The following is a 20,989-nucleotide window of genomic DNA, read 5'->3' as shown; positions in this document are numbered from 1 at the left end:
ACACATACTCTTGCACATTGTTTCACTAATGTAGGGTCTAAAGCTCCTATTTTGCATCTTCGTGGCTAGGGATCAGTTAGTAGATATTGAAGATTGATGAGTCCTTATGTTCCAAGGACCGAACCTTTATTTCTTATTGTCTTTATTTTTTCTTGAGATTGTATGTGATGTACAGGTTACGTCCCAATCACTCTTGATGTAATAGATGACTTTGAGATTGTGTAGACTTCCACTCATTTTGACAAACTCTTTATGATATAAACTGTCTTGTAAACTCGTTAGATTCTATTATCTTGTTCATGTATGCTAAGTGGCTTGTGTAGGGCCTCTCGGGGTCCTATACGCCATGTCACGTGTAGGGTGTACTTTGAGTTGTGACATTATGGAGCATGTACAAATGGTTATGGTCATTTCTTGGGGAGAATTTGACTTGTGTTCGTATGTATAAGGACATGTTCATGTATGGTTGGATAAATATCACATCTCACCTCTATGAGAGGTTTGAGAGATTGAAAATATATATTTTTAATATAAATGGTCATTTTTGTTATATACTTTGAGTACTACACAAATATTGTGGTATGCTTAATTTTGAACTATTGGAGGACAAAAGAAAGAAATCATTATTTTCTATAAAGATTGTGACCATGACCAAAATAAATGTTGTTGGGTGGAAACACAAATTTGTCTTTGGTTGTCAAGAAATAAATCATGTATGTAATATTTTTAACCATGACAGTAATAATAATTTTCTCCTTGAAAGAGATGGCCACCATAAGAATGATGTTATAAAATTTGTGGCAGTACACAAAATTAATTGAGAGTTTCTGTAACGACCCGAGAGCACCCCCTAGTTGTTACATGCGTATTCGACCTCTCGGAGGTCTTATACATGCCTTAGCATTCATTCATCGCATAGATCATAAAAATCACTAAGAATTTAAAACTTTTATTCAATAAAAGCCATAAGACTTCAAGAGTCAACAACATTTGAAAACATCAATACGCAAACGGAACTACTAAGTCTCTTTAGCCAATCTTAGACAAGAACTTAAAACGTACTAAGGGACACGACCCTTTACAAATGAAATGAAACTTAAGTGTCTATTACAATGACTAAGAAACTTCTAAACATAGTCCTCGAATCTTGAGGACATACCAAAGACTTGGAAGAGTGAAGTAATCCAAGCAACTCCAAAGCACAATCCCCTCCTAGTTACCACAACCTACACTTGTAGTAGAATAGAAGAAAGGGGTTAGTACAACACACGTACTAAGTATGAGGTATGCAAAACATGCTAAAAAGGACATTTGTTTTAAAGTTATGCTTTCATGCCATTTTGATAAAATCTCATGAACATCAACATAATAGGCACCTTACAAGTCACAACCAATAATACAAAGCCATATGCTTCACAATACCTCATAAACATACATAACCCATTTACCTTTACCTTATTGCGTTGGACCTCCACCTTAAGTAACCCTTAAGCAATACCTTTGTGCAATGTATGGGCAACGTCCCATACCATTACCCACACTAAGGCACCACCTTAAGGTCACACAAAGTGCACTTACCATGCATACCTCAACCTTCACCAATTAATCACATAAGGCATATAAGGACATAAGCCAACAAATCACTTCATAAAACTAGAACACTCATCAAATGTCATCCCAAGACTCACCTAAGTAAGACATGGTGAGGCAGCCCATACTACCTCTCCATACCACATCCAAGTGATCCTTAAGGCTACACAAGACAAGCTCCATTCACATCTCAACATAAATCATTCTTTCAACTTAATGCATTTAGACAACTTCATTCACTAATGACATAAGATCATCACATACATTCAATTCAACATAAGCACTTACATTCACATTAGCATGCTCAAAGACCAACACTTTCATTAATTAGCCCAAAGAGACTCATTCATTCATTATCATTACTAAGACACACCAAGATCTTCCTTAAATGTCTACTAGTGCAATGTCTAGATGATGTCCCATTCCACCACCTATCCTAAGTAGTACACCATTAAGATACCCTAGTTCATTCATTCATTAATGTGGGGGAGGAGCCTTAACCGACATAGAACATGGAGCTTGACATGGAATCCCGGTAATACCCTTATCGGATGAGGGATCCCTACTTGCCTAAGGTAGGGTCATTCTTTTAGCCTTTACATGGTAGAGACCACTAGCTAGTCCTACGTGGGCACATAGTTAAGGGATAGAAGGATTGTTTCTAGGTACTCTCATCTCAACTCACGAAGGAGCACCCATCTTAAGGGTTGCTACTAAATACTCACATCTCAACTAACGAAGGAGTAGCCACCCATCTTCATATCCTCTTGGTGCGAGACATTACTCCCCCATGGAGTTTGGACATTCATTTAATTCATTCATTTAGGGATAAGGATTGCTACTAAGTACTCTCATCTCAACTCACAAAGGAGTACCCATCCTAGCCCAACATTCATTCATTTAGGGATAAGAATTTCTACTAAGTACTCTCATCTCAACTCACGAAGGAGTACCCATCCTAGCCCAACATTCATTCATTTAGGGATAAGGATTGCTACTAAGTACTCTCATCTCAACTCACGAAGCAGCACCCATCCTAACCCTCATTCATTCAGGAAGCTCTTGGATTCAAAGATGAGAAAACCTTACATCTAGGAACCCTATTCATTTAAGGAGTACTTTATGACACTATCCTTACAATAGACCCAACTTTCATTCATTAGCATTAACTCCCATTCTTTTCATTCATTCTTACATTCTTTCATTCATTCTTCACTAGGTGTGAGAATAGGTAAACATAGTCTACCCTAACCTCACCTTCATTATAAGTCATTCAAAGAAGACAACAACCAAGCATAACACATAAAGTCTCTTACACAAGGTCACCTTTCATGCTCTTAGACCATACACAAATTCACATCATATCACATTACCTTCACATAATCAACATTACTCAAAACAACAATCATCCAACTTTGCCTACAAGGCCATGATCACAACATGCTTATAAAGTAAACACCTCCCCACTTTCAAAGGGATCAAACCTCACAATTCTAACATCTACAACATATATATAATATAAAATACTATAATCAATAATCTATTCACAACTTCTTCATCATCATCATCATAAGCCTTAGGTCACAATTGCCCATTCAAGGCCAACATCCAATATAACACAATTGACCATCAATTCCTCATAATTCAATATAGAAGAATATATAAATCAATAGCCCATAACAATCTACACATTAATATCACATTATTAGCTCAAAATCAATAGACCCACTTTAAACCCAAAATTAGGATTTCAAGATATGCAAGAGTTCATGGAGTTTTTGATCTTAAAACCATCAATATTAACATAAATCATCATTTGAAATACTTTCATGCAAGAACCCAAGCTTAGAATTGAAATTGAGGTTTTTAGTGTTTTTGGAAAACATTGAAATCACTTTGATTTGGCTCTTTGATTGAAAGGAGAATCAAAGATAAAATCCCCATACCTTTATGATTAATTTCCTAGGAATTTGAAGGAGAAATCAGTAGGAACCTATCCCCTAGCATAAAGCTTCATCAATGTCTTCCATGGAGTTCTAGAGAGAGAATTTATTTGAGAGGGAAGGTTCAATTTGGGTAATGAGGTCTAATTCTAGGTTTTGGGGTTTTAACGACTTAAAATACCCTAAAATAGGTAGAATAACCATTTATAATAATTCCCCAAAGTACCCAAACTACCCCTCACTTAGTTGGACCTTTTAAACAAGCCAAACTTAAGTTTTATTTTCGCAGATTTCGTTGAGAAACAAGTCCACGACGCGGAGGTGTTCCCATAAGTTTCTGAAAATTAAATTTTGAGACAGTAGAGTCCACGACAGGTTCGCGATGCGGACCAAACTTTTGGCCCTTGGTAGAGCTAGTCTGCGACGCGGACATACTCCCTCCATGAGTAACTTCAAGTTGCCTTGGCAGCTTGTTTGGCCAAGGGTTGGGGTCCTCCTCAGGGATCCTTAGGGTGGTCCCGGGGAGTCGTACCCGAACGTTTTAACCCTAAATACATTTATTGAGACACTAGGGTCATCTCCACTAATTTTAGACTCCAAACAACACATAAAAACATCAACAACATACTAGAACACACCAACACGTAAAAGACTAGTTTTCGAACGTCTTGGTCATCCCTTGACATTTGACTTCCAAACTCTTTAAAACTGACTAACAAGGCTATTATTCATTATTTTAACAAGTTATTAATACATAAAACCCATGTGAGGCTCTACTTTATCCTACTTCATTTTGAGGGGTGTTACAGTTTCGAAATGACTAATTTGTTACTATCCAGAAAATAAAATAGTTCATAATATTGAGGTTGTAGTAAGTCTCAAAAGAAACTTTTTAAGTTTGGGAGGAATATATTAGACTGTAAATTATTGAAAGATTAAATATCTTCAAAAACTACAATCAAAGCGGGTTATGAGTATTCACATAAAAGGTTACCCGCCTTTCTAAGGACATGATGATGGAATCACATGCAAAAGTAAACTAAAAGTTCACTAAAATAAATATCAGTTGGCATAATTGGTTGGCCATTCCAATTCAAATATGATGCAAAAGAAATTGAGAATTCACGTGGCTAGATATTTGAAGAAATAAATGTTTCTTCAAGAATTTTCTTGTGTTAGATTTTTCTAATGATAAAATGATCACTATACTAGCTAAAGTTGGGATTATAACCCCTAAAATTATTTGGAACATATAAAAAGGTGAATATGGGTATGTCCACCTGCCATGTGGACCGCTTACTATTCTGATTTAATAAATGCATCTATGGTATGGTCACATGTGCATTTGTATCAACTTACAAATTGGTTTTTGTAAGGTTGGTTGCTCGAATCATTAAATTAAGGGCACAATTCCAAACTATAAAATTATGTTGATAATGTTGGTTGGTTTAGCAAAATCGTATGCCTCCAATTATAGCTAAACCATTGATTATGAGAACAAATCTCTCAAATAAAATTTGGTATAAGATGAGTGTATTTAACATGTACGCATCAAGCCAACAAGGTTCGCCCATCACAATTGATTTAGGGTTAGGAACCAAATAATTTCCATCTAAAAATTTGATTTGTGCACATTTGATTTTATTGCTCCACCAGGCACAAAGATGAATCCCCAAATAAGATTGGGGTAAATGTTAGATTTCCTAACATTAGGGAGAGATATGTTTAGCAACTGAAAATTATGTGTGGGGTGAATTATCTAGATCCTCCTTAAAAAAATGTGAACTTGAAGATCAAGAGATAATTCATTTGCAAAATATTGCAAATAATTTGATGACCCAATATTTTAATTAAGTTGTAAATGCTCCAATAAATAATTCTTGAAGAATAGAGTCTATGGTATATCAGAAGCGTGAAAGACCAATCGATTCCAAACGCAAAACTCCTAAAGGAGGAGCAAATTATCAAAATGATCATCATAATGATGTAAATGCTTTGAAAGAGCAATACAACTTAACACTTCATAAAGCCTTGGCAAAGGTTCAGGTACCTGAAATGATGAAAAATGAAGAGATCTCATTAAGTTATGTTGTATTGGAATCGTTTCCAATGACTGTCGACGGTATCTTTGATATGAAGTAGCGCTCAATGCTATAAATGGTTACGAGGATCTTGAATTCAAATATGTCATATAGTATGGAGGATAAATAATTGGCCAAATAAAATACATTATTCAAGTATATTTTATTTCACTTAGAATAGTGATGTTTTTGAACTTATAGTTCAGAGATCAAGATATAATGTCAGTGGGGTACAAATGAATCATTGTGTGAAAGTATAACCATAAGATATAAAGTGTGGTTTGTGCCTCTGGGCATAAAGGGTTTTCAAAAATATCCTGGCATTATTAAATGGAGATATATTCTCCAGTGGTGGATGATGAGACTTGTTTCAGTCTGGCAATAGATGAAATACTTGAATATCCATAATGAATGATTATCATGTCTAGCTAGATGATGAAGATTATATAAAATCCCTGAAGGATTTAAAAGGTCTTAAAGCAATTCCATTGATACCCAATGGTTCTGAAATTGGTTAACATAGAGAAAGATATTTTCTGATCTTATGAAAAATGATTAAAAAATACCATGTATTAGTGCAATTGGTGCTTACTGATTGTTGGTTATGCAAATGCTAGAAGATTATTTGATCTACATAATAAAAGTTATGTGGAGAGATTGTCATATTATCATTCAAGTTGTTCTAAGAAATTAACAAACCAAGTGACTCAACACATAGAAGATGTGTAATTTTCTTTGAGAAGAAAAGATGAGCTTCAATAAATTGAGATGATCAATCTCCGAGTCAAGAAAATTATTTAATTATATAAATGCAGAACATTTATTTGATCCACATAAAGCTTGATCACAAATGAGCTATTTTCTTACATGTAGAAGCACAACAATATCTTGACATTTAAAGGATCAAACACTAATAACCACTTGTTCAAATCATGCAAAAAATAATATTGATCTATGAAGCAAGTCGGGAGTGTGTTTGGTTGGAATCATGCCCTATCATATTCAGGAAATTATATCATAGTCAAGAGAAAGTCATATCACACTGAAGTTATATCAAGTTATTCTACAAGACAATCAATTGCAAATGAAAGTGTCCACAACATGATTGTTGCTATGAATAAGCTGAATGAGCAATTTACGTACAATAGCGAGGTCACGAATAAAGTAATTTTTAAGAATGTATTTGGCTAAACTCAAAGCCTCATCATATCGATGAATCATAAAATGATATATCAGAATGAGTTCAAGAATGCAGCATATTTCTGAATGTGATTTGGTCACAAACACACTATCGATATCAACATTTTAGAAGTTGGTATATCAAATTGGATAACATCATCACAAGAAATTAAGGTGTCGTTTCATAGGAGGTATTAGGAGAAATAGTCCATGTATTATGTATGGTATTATTTAGTACTATGTTTGGTAGAATTTTTGGGCCTAAGTATAACTAATCCATGAATTAGTTATACACCCTACATGGTATTATCGGATGTATTACTAATACCTTCCATTTGGTGGTATTAGTAATACATTGAATTTAATACCATGTGATAATCTATGCAAAGACAAAAATATCCCTCAAATCATTTTAATCATTTTATTTATTTTCTTGATTTTATGTTTTATATTTGTACTAGAAAATTTATTTAAATAAATTAGCTTACAAATTTTATTAGTTAGAGAGAGTTGTTTGTTAATAAATAAATGCAAAACATATCAATACAATATTTAAAATGTGAGTTCTTTAACATTTACTAATTGAAAAAGCAAATATATCATCACATGACGTTTGTGATCTTAATTTAATATTTTATATGTGGTTTCTAATTATTTATATTTTGAATAATTTATAAATTGCATACATATTAAAACTACAACTTGTAATTTTTATGTGTAAATGTAGATGATTTATTAGATTTTACTATTATTTACCATTTTTTCAGTTTTAAAGTGGATGGTCTATTTATTCTAAATTGAAAATTAACATTTTTTAAGTGATTAATTTACTAAGATAAGAATTGTTTACCCTCAAATAATTCAAGTGAGAAAATAGCAAACATGACAACGAAATTGTTTCTCCTAGCTAGTTAGAAGGTCAAAAAAAAAAATATTGTTCAGGCAATTATCTACCTTGATCGATTACATAAAATAGAAAATCTCATAATAATGCAAGGGTATAATTGGAAATAAGCTTTTTGTACAGTTTTAATCCAAACACAAGTGAGGTCAAAAGCAATGAACCAAACACTTGATAAAAAATATACCCTGCATTACTAATCTTAGCACTACTAATCCCTGCGTTATCAATCTCTGCGTTATTTTTTTCCTACCAAACGACTAAGTGGTGTTTTAATCAGAGAGAGTATAATACACATTGTACACTTTTTCCTTGACTAAGGTTTGTCCCACTAGATTTTCCTGACAAGGTTTTTAATGAGGCAACAAATAATGCGTATTAAAAGATATGTGTACTCTTTTTTCTTCACAAGGATTTTTTCCCACAGGTTTTCCCTAGTGAGATTTTAACGAGGCACATTATCTATGGACATCCGAGGAGGAGTGTCATCAAATAATATAGTGTGGATGTCCATTACACCAAGAAGTTATTACATTACTTCCCCCTATTATGAAGATAACATCCACATTTATGATCATTATTCTTGTAACATTTCACCTCTATAACCTCCTCCATTATATTCATGTTTTATGTCATGTTTATAACATACCTTTTGTATGCCTCTATGTTACACTATAAATAGAGGCATAAATGTTCATATTGTACACACTTGAAGGTTTGGGAAACACCTGAATACTTGGAAAAATAAGAAAAACTTTACTCTTGTCTCCCTATTTCTACTCCTTTCATATTCTATATTTCTTATCTTATTTTGATTTAGTTTTACAACATAAAGAAATTTTTGAACAAAATTATTGTCAATAAAATAATTCACTAACCAAACTATCACTTTATTGTTATAAAATAATATAGTGTGGATGTCCACTACACCAAGAAGCTACTCTCACCCATCATCTCCATTATTTTCCTCTATTATGAAGATAACTTTAACCTCCATAACCGCCACTTTTAATTATAACCATTATTCTTGTAACCTTACACCTCGATAACCTCCTCCATTATATTCATGATTAATTTCATGTTTATGACCAACCTTTTGTATGCCTCTATGTTACACTATAAATAGAGGTATAAGGGTTCATATTGTATACACTTGAAGATTTGGTGAACACTTGAAAGAAACAAAAGTATCTTATATTGTTCCTCTTGTCTTATGTTTTTCTTGTCTTCGTCTTTATATTATTCTTTTATTTTTAAGTTTACAACACGTTATCAACACGAGTTGTTCATTCTCCGTCAAGAATCAATGGTAGGTATTTCTTGATTTTTATGAATTTTCCTAGAAACTCTTCGGTTGCAAGGTACACTTCATATCCTCTATATTATTTATACTAACAAAGTTTGTTTTGTGGTTATTTTAAAATTGGTTAGTAAATTATGATAATCTTCATAACAACATTGAGAGGGACTATTAAAATGTTTTAATTTATTTTAACTTGGCACTTTTATATGGTTCTAACATGTTGTTCTAATTAATTAGTTTTGTTCATTTTTATTCAATTTTAAGTCAAATTCAGATTATACTTATGGTATTCAATATTTATTTTTTGCTAATGCATTTGGTTTATTAAGAAATTGATTGAGGGTAAGACGGTGAATTCAAGTTTCACCGCACCAAGTGGGTAAGATATCAAGTAAAGTCTCGGTGCATCATGATAATAAGAAGTTGGGTTCAAGTCCCATTGATTTATGACCAAAGGCGTCTTTATATGGGTAAGACATTGGGTTTAAGTCCTAATGCACTATAATGATGATATGATGATGACTAACATAAAGTTGTATACTTTTGACTGAAAGTCATGAAATTTGCCTGATTAATTTGATTCATTCTCTTATGTGAATGTGGTAGCAGTGCATAATATGTCTGAAAAATGACGAGTGGTTGAATGTATGAATATGAGTGTGGTAAAATGTTAATGATCATCATTTTTGTAATTAAAAGGAAGAACATTATGAGTTCTTAAGATGGTCCTTCAAATGTGAAGGTCATATTGTCCATCAAAGTGGTATGAAATGTTATTGGACACATTGTTTCTTAAGATGGTCCTTCAAATGTGAAGGTAATTTTTATCCATCAAAGTGGTATGAAAAGATATTGGGCACATTATTGTTGATGCAATTCAAATTTGAAAAGTTTTGTAATTCCTCCATCAAAATAAAGAAATACAAAGTGATAGTACATTTAGTACTTTTAAAGTGATGTTGAGGTGGGTTAAATAAATTTGATAATGTCAACATATGACTAATAAAAACTTATGGAGCATGTACAAATAGTTATGGTCATTTCTTGAAGAGAATGTGACTTGTGTTTGTATGGATAAAGACATGTTCATATATTGTTGGATAAATGTCACATCTCACCTCTACGAAAGGTTTGAGAGATTGAAAATAAAATATTTTGACATAAATGGTCTTTTTGGTTATATTCTTTGAGTACTACACAAATATTATGATATGTTTTATTATAAACTATTGGAGGACAAAAGAAAGAACTAATGTTTTTGTATAAAAGTTGTGCTTATGACCAAAATAAATGTTGTTGTGTGGAAACACAAATTTGTCATTGGTTGTCAAGAAATAAGTCTTGCATTAATAAGTTTAACCATGACAATAATAATAATTTCTCCTTGAAGGAGGTGGTCACCATAAGAATGATGTTATGAAATTTCTGGCAGTACACACAATTAATTAAGAGTATCGAAAGGACTAATTTGTTACTATCCAGAAAAGGAAATAGTTCATAATATTGAGGTTGTAGTAAGTCTCAAAAGAAACTTTTTAAGTTTTAGAGGAACTGAAAAGAAAAATATTATTATATTGAGACTGTAAATTATTGAAGGATTAAATATCTTTAGATTACTGCAATCAAAGCGGGTTATGAATATTTACATAAAAGGTAACCCGTCTTTCTCTTGTTTGTTGTAAACAAATATAGGCATGATGATGTAATCACATGCAAAAGTAAACTAGAAGTTTACTAGAATAAATATCAGGTGGCATAACCGGTTGATCATTCTGGTTCAAATGTGATGCAAAAGAAATTGAGAATTCATGTGACTATATGTTTGAAGAAATAAATGATTCTTCAAGAATTCTCTTGTGTTACTTGTTCTCATGATTAAATGAACAATGTACCAACTAAGGTTGAGATTGTATCCCCAGAAATGATTTGGAACATATAGAAAGGTGAATATGGGTCTGTTCACCTGTCATGTGGACCGCTTACTATTATGATTTAATAGATGCATCTATGGTATGGTCATAGGTGCATTTGTATCAACTTACAAATTGGTTTTTGCAATGTTGTTTGCTCGAATTGTTAAATTAAGAGCACAATTTCAAACTATAAAAATATATTGATAATACTGGTTGGTTTAGCAGAAATTATTTGCCTCCAATTATAGCTAGACCATTGATTATGAGAACAAATCTCTCAAATAAAATTTGGTATGAGATGAGTTTATTTAACATGTACACATAAAGCCAACAAGGTTTTCCTTTCACAATTGGTTCAGGGTCAGGAACCAAATAATTTCCATCTAAAAACTTGATGTGTGCACATATGATTTTATTGTTCCACCACGTACAAAGATGGATCCCTAAATGAGGTTGGGGGTAAATGTTGGATTTCCTAACATTAGGGGGAGATATGTTTAGCAGCTAAAAATTATGTGTGAGGTGAATTATCTAGATCCTCGTTAAAAAAATGTGAACTTGAAGTTCAAGAGATAATTCATTTGCAAAATATTTAAATAATTTGCCAAATGTATTTGATGACCCAATATTTTAATTAAGTTGCAAATGCTCCAATAAATAGTCCTTGAAGGACAAAGTTCATACACCAGAAGCGTGATAGACCAATCGATTCTAAACGTAAAACTCCTTGAGGAAGGAGAGGAACAAATTATCAAAATGGTCATGATAATGAGGTAAGTGTTTTGAAAGAGCACTATGACATAACACTTCATAAAAACTTGGCAAAGGTTCAGGTTCCTGAAAATGATGAAAAATGAAGAGATCTCGATAAGTTATGTCGTATTGGAATCGAATCAAAATGACCGTCGACGGGATCTTTGATATGAGCACTCAATGCTATAAATGATTACGAGGATCTTAAATTCAAATCTGTCATATAGTGTGGACAGATAAATGATTGGCCAAATAAAATACACTATTTAAGTATATTTTGTTTCACTTAGAAAAGTGATGTTTTTGAACTTATAGTTCATAGATCAAAATATATGTCAGTGGAGTACAAATGAATCATTGTGCGAAAGTATAACCGTAAGATATAAATAACGGTTTGTGCCTCGGGGCATAAAGGATTTTCGCAAAAATCCTGACATTATTAAATGAAGAGTGGTGGATGCAATGAGACTTCTTTTAGTCTGGCAATAAATGAAATACTTGAATATTAACTTGAATATTTATAATGAATGATTATCATGTGTAACTAGACGATGAAGGTTATATGAAAATTCTTGAATAATTTAAAAGGTCTTAAAACAATTCCATTGACTACCCAATGGTTTAGAGATTGCTTAACACAAAGAAAGAATCTTTTCGACCCTTATGAAGATGATTTGAAATGTCATGTATTAGTGCAATTGGTGCACTTACAGATTGCTGGCTATGCAAATGCTAGAAGATTATTTGATATACACAACGAATTTATGTGAATGGATTGTCATATTATCATTCAAGTTATGCCAAGAAACTAAAAATCAAGTGACTCAACACATAGAAGATGTGTGATTTTCTTTCATAAGAAGAAAAGATGAGCTTGAATAAAATTAAAATGATCAATCTACGAGTCAAAAGCTATTTGACTATGATGTAGAATATTTATTTGATCCGCATAAAGCTCAATCATAAATGGGCTATTTGTTTACATATGGAGGCACAACAATATATTGGCATTCAAAGAATCAAACATTAGTGATCAATTCTTCAAATCATGCGGAAATAATATTGATCTATGAAGTAAATCAGGAGTGTGTTTAGTTGGAATCATGATCTATCATATTCAGAAAATATGTCATTTTCTTTTGAAAAGGATATTCCAGCCACCATATACGAAAATGATATATAGCTCAATTAAAGGGAGGATTCAATCAAAGGAGATCGGACAAAGCATTTTTCACCAAGTCTTTTTTACACATTATCTTCAACAAAATGGTGAGATAGACGTTCAAAGATCCATTATAGTGATAATCTTGTAAACTTATTCACTAAGGATTGCCAACATTAATATTTGAGAAGTTGTGATATAAGATTGAAATGCATCGTCTCCGAGATATCAAATAAAGTTTTTATCAGGGGAGAAAAATACGCGTTGTATTCTTTTCCTTAACCATGGTTTTATCCCAATTGGGTTTTTCTGGTAAGGTTTTTAACGAGGCAACATTCAAAGAGTATTAAAAGATATGTGTACTCTTTTTCCTTCACTGGAATTTTTTTCCACGAGGTTTTTTCCTAGGAAGGCTTTAACGAGACATATTATCTTTGGACACCCAAGGGGGAGTGTTATAAAATATTATAGTGTGGATGTCCACTACACGAAGAAGTTTCTCTCACCCATCATCTCCATTACTTTCCTCCATTATGAAGATAATCATAACCTCCCTCACCTCCACCGTTAATTATAACCATTATTCTTGTAACCTTACACCTCGATAACCTCCTCCATTATATTCATGATTAATGTCATATTTATGACCAACCTTTTGTATGCCTCTATGTTACATTTTAAATAGAAGTATAAGGGTTCATATTGTATACACTTGAAGATTTGGTGAACACTTGAAAGAAATAAAGTTATCTTATATTGTTCCTCTTGTCTTATATTTTTCTTGTCTTCGTTATTATATTATTTTTTTGTTCTTAAGTTTTACAACACTTATAATATTTTTATTCATTCAGCATAATTTAAGAGCATTTTAGACTTTTTTTCCGTGAAAAAAAATAAAAGATTAAATAAAAAGAAAGAAAGGTTAATATAAAAATTGCAATTTCCCGATAAAGAAAAGGGCAGACATTGGCAATTGTTTGAAGGCAAAGCTAACACAGAGAAAGACAAGAAGACCTAAATATCGCTGAGTCAACTCATTGAATATCTGTTACGCCCTAAATTGCAACTTAGACTTTGATTCCCAAGCTTTCTCCTCAATTTTCTTCAGGTTTGCTCTTTTTCTTTTTTTATAGATTTCTGTATGAAGTGGAGAAGCATGTGAATTGTTTGACATCGATCTTTGTTGATTTAGGGCTTTTTAATATAATTTGTGCTTGTTTATTGTTTTGGCCTGCTCGAATTTGTTCTATTTTAAATTTTTAATCTTTTTTTGGGCAGTATGTTGGATTGAAAAGCTTCTTAAAGAATTGATTCGAGTCGTGTAATTGATCAAGACAATTAAGAGTTGTTTACAAGGATCATTCTGAAGTTTGTGCTATTTCCTATGTGTTAATGAATTCGAGGCTCGTGTGCGTCTACTAAATTAGCCTTCACCAAAATCTATTTATTCAAGTAATTGTCATAATTGAGAAATCTTTCTTTCATGTGATCTCTAATTAGTTGGGATCAGTTTTTCAGTAAAAGAGTACTTTTTAACTAAGGTGAAATCTGACAAGGTTATTCAATTTCTATGCTAAACCCGTCCAATGGATGCATGCTACTTTCAAATGCTCTGAGGGTGATTTCAATTTTCACTTCTTTTTAAAACAAATTTCGGTAATTAAACTATAAACAGTCTTTGTCTTCAACTGTTTATGTTAAACCTGGTAGTATTACTCATTGTAAATAGTCTCTAAGCATGATTTCATTACGGTTCATGTTGATATCCATGCTAATAGAGTTCCATGTTTGAAAAGTAGAAAAAACTAAGATATTCATAAGTAACACGGCATAGCCATCAAGTGTTAGCTGACCATGAATGCAACTGGCTTGCAAGTTCTTGTCTCTATGAATGGATGTTTAAACATAGCAAGGATTCAACTTCCTAATAAAATATATATTTTTATACTTGCAGAATATTCTGGTTATCTATTTGGAACAAAGAACTTATTCAACTGCCAAATTCTGTTCCGCTACTCTGATAGCTAAAAGAGGGAAAGAGCATGTCACAACAACTATCTGAGAACCCATCTAGTATGCACATTCAAGAAAAATCTGAGTCTTATACCCAGAGATGGTACTTTACTACAGAAGAAATAGAAGATCACTCTCCATCAAGAAGGGATGGGATTGATTATGAAAAAGAGTCTCATCTAAGGAAGTTGTACTGCTCTTTCCTGCAAGAGCTTGGGATAGAGCTGAAAGTGTAAGATCTCTATATTCTATTGAAAATTTTCATATCTACATGTAGCACGACACCATATCCTTTTGATTCACCTCTTTCTCTCATTCCCTTATTTTTTCTGAGAGAACTCATGCAACTTGGTGTATGCTCAGTTTCTCATAGGAGGTTGTTGGACATTTAATTTTTTCAGGCCTCAAGTGACAATAGCTACTGCAATGATGTTGTGCCATCGCTTTTACATGCGCCAATCTCATGCAAAGAACCACTGGCAGGTAGAAGTCATTTCTGACTCTTGTATTCCCCATTTACTGAAAAACACAGTTTTTTACCGATCATTTCTTTTAAGTATGGTTAATGTCTTGCAGACTGTTAAAATATTTGTACTGTCAAACTGGGAATTGAGCTGCTTGACAGGATATAACATTGTGTAGTTATGCTTAACTCTAACGAGAAGTAAAATATATAGCTAATGTACAATTGTTCCCATAGTAATTTCTGGAGTTAACCTTTGTGACTAACTGGATTTATTTATTTTTGATCAAGAAAGTAGTAGATAAACAAACTAACTGAAATTGGTTCAGATATAATTTTAAGCCAGATGAGGCTTAAAGCATTGCATTAAGTATGTCCCTGTCTTTTGATTCATCATGCACTCTTTGGTGTGGCACTGCACTCTGTGCAGATTGTCGCAACTGTGAGCATGTTCCTTGCCGGCAAAGCTGAAGAAACACCACGCTGGCTGAGTGATCTTGTTGTTGTTTCCTACAAGCTTGTATATAAATGGGATCCATCAGCTCCACTGAGGATCAGGCAGAAGGTGTGTTATCAAATATTCAGTTTTGTTATTTCCTGCTAGCTTCTATACTTTTTCCCCTAACGTCTTTGCTTCATATCATAAGGATATTTATGATAAGGAAAAGGAATCTGTTGTAGCTGGTGAGAGAATGCTGCTTGTGACAGTTGCTTTTGATCTTAACATCGAACATCCTTACAAGGCACTTGTTGGTGCTATGAAGAGGTTGGAAATTTCTAACAATGAGATGGTCAAAGTAGCCTGGAATTTTGTGAATGATTGGTTAGTATCTTTTCATGCAATGGTGATGGTTCTTAATTTGTAGAATGTTATGCACTTATTGTTTACTTCCAATTTTGAAACGCCAGAAATTAATAATGATGTGGTTGGTAGGATTCGCACAACACTGTGCTTGCAGTATAAGCCCCATTATGTCGCTGCTGGTTCCATGTTCCTTGCTGCTAAACTTCTGAAGGTGAAATTGCCTGCCGAAAAAGGGAATCCCTGGTGGATGCAATTTGACGTTGCTCCGAAGCAGTTAGAAGGTATGTTATATAATTACCTACAGGGTTTTCACAATTCTATGTTATTTAAAAGTAATGAAGAAATCTTCATCGTAAAATTAAGATCATAATAATGCTAGTGAGTTCTTAAGAAGAGACAACTGAATCTGCGGATGGTAGAGCTTCAAATTGAATATCGGAGCTGTTTCTCACTAACAATCCAGAAATTAGATCGCAAAATGTGCACATTTGGTTCACTTAGATCAATTTTATAATGTCTTCATCAATTAGGAGAAAAAACATATAGGAAATGTAGTGTTGTTTTTGTAATCGTGATATAGTTGGACAAAGACTTGTGAAGTAAAGTTTCAATCATGTAAAACTAATGTTATTAACAGATGTACCTGTTAAAAAACATGTTATTAACAGATGTAACTGATAGACATTCTGTGATTATGCAATAATATACTGAAAGCATCTCTTAGGGAAAGAGGACAAAAAAGTTATCTTGTAAAGTACTTCTTTTCATCTATCTCCTTAAATTTAATATCATATGTTCCCTTCCTTATTCTTGCTCTTTGGGTAATTGAAACCAATCCTAAAATTGTCATGTGGCGAGACTGTTTTGATATATGGGATACCAGAGGATATATCCCTTACATTTTCTGAGCACTAAAAGAGGAGAGACCTTACTTTGTACTGAAGACTCGTTTGCAGTCAACCTTTTCTTTAAATGAACAAGTCCTGAAACTATGATGTTCACTACACTGGGTAACAACTGATAATCCATTATTCATTTATTTGTGGGATATCATTACTTCTGCCTTGTTTGAGTTTCCTTGTGTATAGTTTTTTTGAAAAACTAACCCTTCTTCTTGGGTAAATGTGTCCCTTCCATCCTGTTATGCTCTTCCATGACCTTGATTACTCGGCACCTCACTTTTTCTTCCTTTTTCTCTTTCTCAGAGGTTATTCAAAAGATGCTTCAGTTACTGGAGCAGAATCAGAAACAAGTAATACCATCCACTTCCAGCAAGTTGTCTGAATTAAAACCTGTTGCTGGAAAGGCAACATCAAGCATTGCAGAGTCTTGTATCTCAAGTGTGTCAGTTGTTGCACAAGATTCCAGGAATATGGAATTGGTGGAGACTAGAGGACCATCTACATCTGTGACATCCAAATTCAGTGAGAAAGCATCCTGCAACAGCATCAACACTGTCAAAGAGGAGACAGAGCATTGGGAGACTAGTGAGTGTGGTAGTGCAAATAGTGCAGTTGAGGATGGTCTTTGTCAGCCACTAAAGAATGAGCGCGGAAAAGAAATTTGCCATACTGTCTCTGTTAGTGATCACAATGGAAAATTTGATATTGATCGAATCAAGGAGAGATTGAAGAGACGGAAATTGGAGCAGAGTTCAATGAAGAAATCAGCCATGTATGACGAGATCGATAGTGAGGGCTGGATTGAGAGAGAGCTGGAAAACTTGGGATAGTGTCACTTTCTGCTTGTTCATTGGATGAAATAGTTTTTGTGGAAGTATAAGCAGAAAAGGAAAACATGATCACACTTATATGATGCGCTGAAATTAGGAAGGTGCAGATGTGAAAACTTTCAGCTAAGAAGTTAGAAATTCAGAAACTGTTTACCAGCTATGGTAACATATCTCTCTTGGTTCAACTCCTGTTTAGCAGATAATGGACTCCAATACAGGGTCTACTGTGCATGATATTGGTTCTTCATGCCTTGATGTTTTTTTATATAAAGGGTATGATTTTATGCAAGTCCAGTTTACATGCTAAGCTAAAAAAAACCCACTGTTTTTAACATCTTTTTGAGCTCAGTAGAAAATTTAACTGTTTAAAGATGTTATGCCCTAGAAAGAGAGGGTAAAATACATATTTGCTGAGCTACGCGTTGAATAAGATAATAAAGTGGAGGGTCACACAATATTAATCCTCTGGCAAAAAAGAAAGAGAACTGACAAAAAGGAGCTTGCAGATCAAATTCACGGTTTTTGAAAAGGGACCATTTTGTAAGGATGTAAAATGGGAATGCATTGTTGGAGGAAGGTAAGCGAAAAGTAGCAAACAAGACTTTGGGTCTCTCATAAGCACATTTTTGCAGCTTGGTTTGCTTAATTGTTTATAGGCGAAGAAAGAAATACTTACTTCAAGTGGTTAACTTGTTTCTTGTTTGTTTTCTTGCTACCCTGTAATTGTGAAGCACTTCAGTGTTAATGTACTCATAGAAGACACAAAATGTAAACTTAACAATTCTTTTTGCTGTGAACATATTTACTGGGTTAATGAGTAAACAAGTGATGACCGACTATGGAAGTAATCATTGCATATTCTATCTTGAGCTGAACGCTCTATTTAAGAAAAATGAAATGCAACAAGCAATTGACATTTTTGTTGGCGAAATCATTACTGATCATTCGAGTAAAAATCCAGTTGGAGAAGAGCTGAAACAAATTTGGAGGACTATCATGCATGTGGTCTATTTGGCTTGTAAGGAATTAAAAAATGTTGAGGATAAGAAAGAGAACACATGTTTTGTAAAATATATATACTTTTGGGGTAGAGAACATAGGGTTGTAATGGCATATTTTCTTGACTTTTTGGACTTTATAATGGCAAATAGTCAAAGGTGTAGTAAAACATATTTTGAAAAGAGGTGGTGTTGGCTGTACATTTCTTCATGAATTGGTTCACTGAAGTTCCGACTAGCTTATTGATTGCAACATTGAGTGGTAGACGTTACAAGAGAAAAATGAGGGAAGGGTACTACTCAAGTCTCAAAATTGAAAAAAAGAAGAACAACATAATTTAAAAATTGTTGAAACTATCACAGACTTAGAGTTCTAATAATGCTCTGTGCAGCACTTGACAACTTACTCACGAATCTTTCACGATCTTGTAAGATCAAGTAAGCCCTTTGAAACTAAGATCACTAAGAGAATGAAGAAAGACAAAGATAGTTTTTTTTAAAGAAGGCTTCGTATTGCTTGTGGAAGATTGCCTATAACTTGCTTGATGTGCTTGCAAATGAGAGCCGCTCTATTTATACTACACTCTAGCTAGGAGCCAAAGTGTTAAATAAAAATTACTACACAAGTCCCTAATATTTACAATTTAGTCCATATTCTAGAATTCTCGACGAGCCTAGAGAATTCTAAAGCCTTCCATGAAAATATCTAGAATGTTCTAGAGTCTTCCACAAACCTCTCCAAGACTCTAGCTCCTTACCCATTAGGCTAGCTCATTTATACTTCTATTTTATGACTAAGTGGAATGACATAGTGGCGGTTCATGACACTCTCCCCCACCTAATGATGCAACGATCACAGCGCATTGCCGCGGTAAGAACTCCCAGATTCGGTCTTTGAATTGCCACAAGTCTTTGTATCGTTCCCATGTGGCCTCCTCCAGAGATTGTCCCTTCCAATGAATGAGCAACATGGCACTAGATTGTTGACCTCGCTTTCTCTTGGCTTGATAGTCAATAATGGATTCAATTTCCCGATCATGCGAGGTAGTGACAGTAATCGGTGACTGTTTTGAAAGGTTTCGCTCAGATCACCCTTGTCTTCATGGTATGGCTTAAGCACGCTAGCATAGAAGACCGGATGGATCGTGAAATATGAAGGTAATTCCACCTTGTAAGAGATGTTGCCCACTTTGGCAACGATCCTGAACGGGCCCTCGTACTTGCGTACTAAGTTTTGATGAATGCCTCTTAGTGCCTTGAACTGTCTTTAGATTGAACTTCACCAAGACCATGTCTCCAACTTTGTAGTCTGTGGGATGACGCTTGCGGTTGCCAAACTTTTTCATCTTCTTGGTTGCCTTGTCCAAGTAGGACTTGTCTTTGTCAAGCTACTCTTCCCATCCCTTGGTGAGATGGTACACACCCAAACTCTTCCCTTGAAATGCGGCCGATAGTGAGTGTGGAGTTTGGGGCCGTTGGCCTGTCACCAACTCAAAAGGGGTGCACCCGATTGACTCACTCCATTGCAAGTTATAAGAGAATTGCGCCATATCTAGGAGCTTCGCCTAGTCCTTAGGATACGCATTTACGTAGTGCCTTAAGTAGCACTCCAGTAGGGTGTTGACACGTTTCGTTTGGTTGTCCGTCTTGTCACGACCCGGGATCACCCCCTAGTCGTAACCGGCGTACTCGACCTCGAAGAGGTCTAATACAAGCCTCTTAGCATTCATTCATCGCATAGACACTAAAACCATAAGGAGTTAAAAACTTTCTTTACCAAGAAAACATTTCATAAAAAAAAAACAATAGCAAGCGGAAGACTTTCTAGACTTTATACATGATGTTTCAAAACCATCTAATACTTTAGAGTACAAAATTCGGGGCCAATCCCATACACAACTTAAACAATACTAAAAAGACATAAAAGAACATATAGGGTATTGTCCTTGAATATATGAGGACTCACCAAGTCTTCATCTTCAACACTTAGAAACCTATCAAATAGCCATGACATGTCATCATCTCCAAATCCCTACACTTTAGTCCAAAAAGGGAAAGAAAGGGGTTAGCACAATTAAGTACTAAGTATGGAGACCATGCAAAAACATGCCAAAAAGGACATTTTCAAGGAAGTAAATGCTTTCATATCATTT

At 34.0% G+C, this 20,989-nt stretch overlaps 1 protein-coding gene and 1 long non-coding RNA gene across 3 annotated transcripts in view; one reads left to right on the top strand and one right to left on the bottom strand.

Moving 5' to 3' along the window:
- The window catches only part of LOC125877221 (cyclin-T1-3-like), a 557,390-nt gene extending 539,263 nt beyond the window's left edge, over nucleotides 1-18,127 (top strand). The window contains exons 1-7 of one of the 2 annotated variants that reach the window (XM_049558565.1): nucleotides 13,755-13,933; nucleotides 14,780-15,070; nucleotides 15,240-15,321; nucleotides 15,732-15,866; nucleotides 15,949-16,124; nucleotides 16,236-16,387; nucleotides 17,312-18,127. In XM_049558565.1, coding sequence (XP_049414522.1) covers nucleotides 14,868-15,070; nucleotides 15,240-15,321; nucleotides 15,732-15,866; nucleotides 15,949-16,124; nucleotides 16,236-16,387; nucleotides 17,312-17,838 — 1,275 coding nt within the window. In that variant the 5' untranslated portion in view covers nucleotides 13,755-13,933; nucleotides 14,780-14,867 and the 3' untranslated portion in view covers nucleotides 17,839-18,127. Of the gene's footprint in view, nucleotides 1-13,754; nucleotides 13,934-14,779; nucleotides 15,071-15,239; nucleotides 15,322-15,731; nucleotides 15,867-15,948; nucleotides 16,125-16,235; nucleotides 16,388-17,311 lie in introns of those variants that run through there. The other variant, XM_049558566.1, reaches the window with a different exon arrangement.
- LOC125877225 (uncharacterized) lies at nucleotides 15,383-17,314 on the bottom strand. The gene is made up of 2 exons (XR_007447592.1): nucleotides 17,006-17,314; nucleotides 15,383-16,404 (listed from the first exon to the last, which is right to left on the bottom strand). It is a non-coding gene; the product is annotated as an uncharacterized LOC125877225 (long non-coding RNA).
- Nucleotides 18,128-20,989: the final 2,862 nt, after the last annotated feature.

This window comes from Solanum stenotomum, chromosome 9, assembly GCF_019186545.1.
Source record: "Solanum stenotomum isolate F172 chromosome 9, ASM1918654v1, whole genome shotgun sequence".
In the NCBI taxonomy this organism is placed as follows: domain Eukaryota; kingdom Viridiplantae; phylum Streptophyta; class Magnoliopsida; order Solanales; family Solanaceae; genus Solanum; species Solanum stenotomum.
The sequence above is the reverse complement of the archived record's forward strand: the minus strand, read 5'-3'. Positions and strand labels throughout refer to the sequence as shown.